The 5,171-nt window shown below is 37.4% G+C and overlaps 1 protein-coding gene across 1 annotated transcript; it reads left to right on the plus strand.

Moving 5' to 3' along the window:
• Positions 1-234: 234 nt before the first annotated feature.
• On the plus strand, positions 235-640 carry LOC108687049. Its single transcript, XM_018192652.1, has 2 exons — positions 235-316; positions 392-640. Exons 1-2 carry the CDS (start codon positions 254-256, stop codon positions 638-640), a joined length of 312 nt encoding a protein of 103 aa, XP_018048141.1. The 5' UTR covers positions 235-253.
• The last annotated feature ends 4,531 nt before the right edge of the window (positions 641-5,171 follow it).

Here is a 5,171-nt window from a genome sequence, read left to right on the forward strand (position 1 = left end):
GAACTTGTGAGTATAACAATTGTTTCATATCAGAGACATATGCCTGAAAGAATGCGGAACATATTGATACTTTGTTATTATCTCGTTATACGGAATATACTTGACAGTGAACTATGATAAATGGCAAAACAGGTGTGTACCACATTCATTGTCAATGCTTAACGAATAAATTATTATTCACCGGCACAGTATAAATGCCGCTACTACGACGCGAGTATTCACAGTGCAAACATTAGCAGCACAAGATTGCAATATGAGACTATCAGTGGTATTCTTGATCTTGACGATTGTGGTGTGTGCCATGTTCCAGGAATCCGTAAGTTTTAATTCAAACATGATCATTTACCGATGAATTTCCGAAAAATAATGAAGTTCTCTGTTTTGTGCGAAGGAATCCTTCTTTTGTAAAGCAAGAAAAAGTAAGAAATGTTGTTGTAAACCTCGATGTCATAAAACAACCACCACCACCACCACCACCACCACCACTACCACCACCCCAGCCACAGGTAGAAAAAGACGCGACATCATGGACTCAATTCCATTTGAATTTGAAAATTTAACTCCAAATGGAAACTATGACAAATTTGAAAATTCAATTCCGGATGGAAGCTATAAAAATAAAATGTTAAGATTTTATTAGAAAATTATGTAACTATATAGTTGCACTACTCAATAAGATAAACTGTCACTTAGAATAGTATCTAAATTATTCACGTAAACGAATATAAATTGAAAAAAGATGTATCAAACACTTAAATACAGATAATTATAATTTTTCAAACTTTTTGTTTAAAAACTAATTACAAATATTCGATATGGTATTCGTCAAGTAAGTAAACTGATAAATTTACATTGATAAAAACGGACATTCCCAGAAGTTAAAATTATGGTAATATGGGTATTAGCAGTGATTATTGCAGTGATGATTTTTCTGAATGATTTTTTATCATAAAGAAATCTACAAAAAGTCTCTTTTATTCTATCTCGCGATTGGTACACGTGATGTATATAAATTCCGATGGATGTCAGCCGAAAAAGAGGGTTTTGTCTGATTCGACATTTGTACACGACATTTGTACCGACGTGTATACTCAATCCTTCGGGTCCGACGCATATGAAATGCTGGTTTTTCTCGTAGAATTATGGCCAATGCATTCAACAAATTGGCGATTTTTTTTGGGCGATACTGGGAGGGAGGGTTCATCGATTCGCGTCATGTTTCTGGGGCCTCAGGACCGTCTGTGTGGATACGAAGAAAAGCTTTATTGATGAGATCGTTAATACGCCAGATCAGCGAATGTTTTGCTGCCAGATCGGACGTCTATCCGTCGCGATCAGCGACCACCCGATGAGAGTCGATCGTCTTCCTTTCACCCGCGACAAAAAGGGACTCAACTTTGGTATACCAGTCTCTTTCTCCCGCGACTCATTTAAATGTTGCTTTGTTTTTGTAAGTCAGACTCTTCCGCTTGACATATACAATCTCACAAGCCGCTAATTTAATTCCACGTTTACACTTGATCGTTTCTTTCTAAATATTGACATATGATTAACAAATTTAAAAAAAAATTTTTTTCTATATACCTATATATATAGTACAAAAGCTTGCAGCATTATTGCTGTAACGTTATTGCAGTATTGCTGGAATAATCTGTGTTGTATGGAATATTTGCTTTATTAGTTAATTATGATAAAATTCTACTTGCAAATATGCTATGCCAATTGTCTTTCCAAAAAGTTCTTATAATTGTATGAAAACATAGACTAGATCAAAGTCGCGTGCGCGTATTCTGACAACATGATAATTTTATATAATATAAATGATTTTTTGTCTGTGTTTTAACCCTTAATACACTCGAGTCATTCGTATATATTTCTTTTTTTTTTTAAATTAAGGTCCTCACGTAATTATAATATTTATATACAATTTTTTAAAATATGCAACCTTACTATATTTTCTAAATATGTTAAAGAATCACTTAATAATTTTTGTATTTATTAAAATGATGAAAATTTGGGACACGATTGATCTATCGCGATAATAAAGGACTGGATAATTATTGTATATATTAGGGATTAAAATTGATAAAAAGATCCTGTGCTGTCAATATAGTATCGCGGACATGCGTCAAGTGTCACGGGATAACGTAGAACCTCCGTGTAAACATCTGACCACCAAGATTCGACTTAAGAAGCCTGCATAGTATTGATTATTATCATCGTGGCGGTACATCTCGTCTCAATACGTCCATCAGATTGCTCGCGCGTAAGCCTTTTTTGCAGCGTCGACGACGTCGGGCCTCGGGAACGAAAAGAAAACGAAGAAAAAGATGAAGAGGAAGAAACGGAGACAAGTCGTGGTGAATTGGGTCCGCGAGTCTTATCCGCGGAGTGGCAGACATCGGCATACATATTGCATGTCCGATGGGGACATATTTATTGGCATCTCTCTATACACTCTATCGTCGAAACATGACTGCGCTCCGACACATCCCTCGGCCCTTCTCCTGTGCCAACCCCTGTTCAAATGAATAAAGTATTCCATGTTCTTGGTACGGTAACTCTTTTTGCAATGCTGCGCGTGTAGGTTTTGCTGTGACTCGTCGACGCTTTTGCACGGAAGACCGGCGCTTCGCGAATGATCGATGCTGAAATTATAGCGGACTTCGTCTCCGAACTCGGAGAGATATAACGTATTCGACTTCTTCTTCTTCTTCTTCTTCTTCTTCTTCTTCTTCTTTTTCGCATCCGTGCTTTGTCCCTTTCTTATCTTGTAACTTGGAATATTACCCATTCTGAAATCCCAAGAAATTTCACAAAGTGCTCGTTCCATATGGAGAAAATCTTAATTTCGCGTTGAGATTGCGAGCGAGGAAAAGCACGATCAATCGATCGAATGCATGCGAAATTGTGGCACAAGAATCGCTGTGTTTGGACGTGGATTATCTTTCATTTTAATCCCGTATGATTTAACTTTGCACACGTCGTCGAAAAATATGGTCGAATTAAACGCGAATCCGTATGAATTCTGAGGGGACAATTGATTTACCTTCACTTGAATCACATGAATGGCTCTGTATGTATTGTAAATTTAAATTGATAATATAAATAAATTTATCCTAGTTTTTCTTATATTGAAGTGGTTCGATTAAATCATAAATTAAAATATAAAAATACTTTATTTCCTATGCTTTTAAATGAATTATATGTAATTATTATATATTATATGAAATTATATGTAAATAGCATTTTTCTATAATTATAATATTATTTACAGTTATATCGGACTTCCTAAAAAGTAATTCCTTATAAATAATAGAGAAGATATTAGAGGCCAAGTATTTCTTGGCCCTCTCACCATACACATTGTCGGCTTATTATTTATCTTACCCCGCAGATCAGGTTACTCTCGACGATATCTCTAATGTTGTGATCGATTACGTCCCGTATTCTGTTTCATCCAGTAATCATAGCGTATATGTCATACTCCATGAAGAAAGTTGTTACCGGTGGATGTTCTTGGGGGACGCGATGACTAAGTCATACAGCAAAATTAACTACTTGTCGGATTAATCGCTTTAATCGTCAGTCTATCTCACAAATACTGATATGGGCAACGCGATGTATTATGTATATAATAAATCAGTTGTATATTTTATAATATATATTAGATTTTAGATATTCCATTTTTTTTGCTCTTTTCATCATTCTTTTTTTACGGAAAGAATTTGCTGAAGTATCTAAAAATTTAGCTAGAAAATCTGAAAATAAGACAAATCTGAAAATAATTTTGTTGGACTATCACAATAATTATGTGGGACACTAAAGCATAATAGATAATGCTGCAAAAAGTATTGACATTCTAGCAACCAGCTTGAGTGTTTTATATAATTATTTAACAAAATTATTTTTAGCTAAATTTTTAGGTACTTTAGAAAAGTAGTTTTTTTTTTGTATTGTATTTGATACAATATTGCTCAATCTAGTATCAATTATTGCACGTAATAATTTATTATGCGACATCATTCATTTCACCTCCACGCCTTCGGGATGGAAGCGTGTAACTGCGCACGAGGTCGACAGTTATCTCACAAGCTTCTCGAAGGCGGGCGAGCGAGGAACGCCAGGTTATACAATGGGACAATCTCCGACTTGATTTTGCGTTAGGCGGTCGAGATTGGCAGTCCGCGTTACTTGCCTGCCAGGCAGGGCAACGCCACGCGTTGTGTACGTACGTAGGTATATAGGTACAGTAGCGGCGTGGCGATGTGATCCTGTCGGGCACAGGACTACGTTACCGCCCCCACGATTACAGACGAGGAGGACGACGAGAGCGAGGACTAGGATGGGGGCCATCCCAGAACGTCTCTGCCTCTGACAGCTCGACTCTCCCTCCGTCCTGCTCTACGCCCTGTCTCCTCCCCGTACTCTCGTCTCGTGTGACCTCCACATTTCATTCTGTCCCTGTCTCAGCCTTCGCGCATCCCGTACATCTCTCTCGCTATCTTCACCTATCGCCGCGGTATAAGATACATCGTGTATATAGATCGCACAACGGAATTCTCAAAAAGGGCGATTTCTAGCGATATTCAAGTAATTCGCTGTTCATTAAACGTTACGTTACAAAAAGATATATTTAAAAGCGTCATTAATTCACATAATTACTTACGATGAAACGATCTTTTTAATATTTCTTTGAAAAAGGCAGTGAATCATTTAAATTGTATTTACCAACGCGATAACCGGCCGCGTGTGACTTCAGACTATTAATATGTATTCGATCGTTCTATGTGAGATTAACGTGAACTGTTTTCATCGCTGTTTTTGTGAAGGGGAACAACAGATTAGTGATGGTAGTAGTATTTCCAATTTGACTGGACGTCGAGCGCGGACTGGAGGTCCGCGGACTATTCGTTCAGTCCTTTCTGGCCTAGGGTCGCATTAACATTCCACCACTGAAATTATTTATAGCTTCATCCGAGATATCTCGAGATGTAAATCAGACATTCCTCTAATTTGGGATCCTCGTGCGGTATGAGACTGCGTGCGTTCGCGTCTATAGACAGTTTCGGACGTGGGTGTAACGTATCATTTGTTCATCGGCTGCGTGACGGTTACTCGGAAACCAAGTTTGGAATTGCAATAAACTTTGAGATTAAATCAGAACGTAT

This window comes from Atta colombica, unplaced genomic scaffold (genome assembly GCF_001594045.1).
Source record: "Atta colombica isolate Treedump-2 unplaced genomic scaffold, Acol1.0 scaffold102, whole genome shotgun sequence".
Taxonomy (NCBI): domain Eukaryota; kingdom Metazoa; phylum Arthropoda; class Insecta; order Hymenoptera; family Formicidae; genus Atta; species Atta colombica.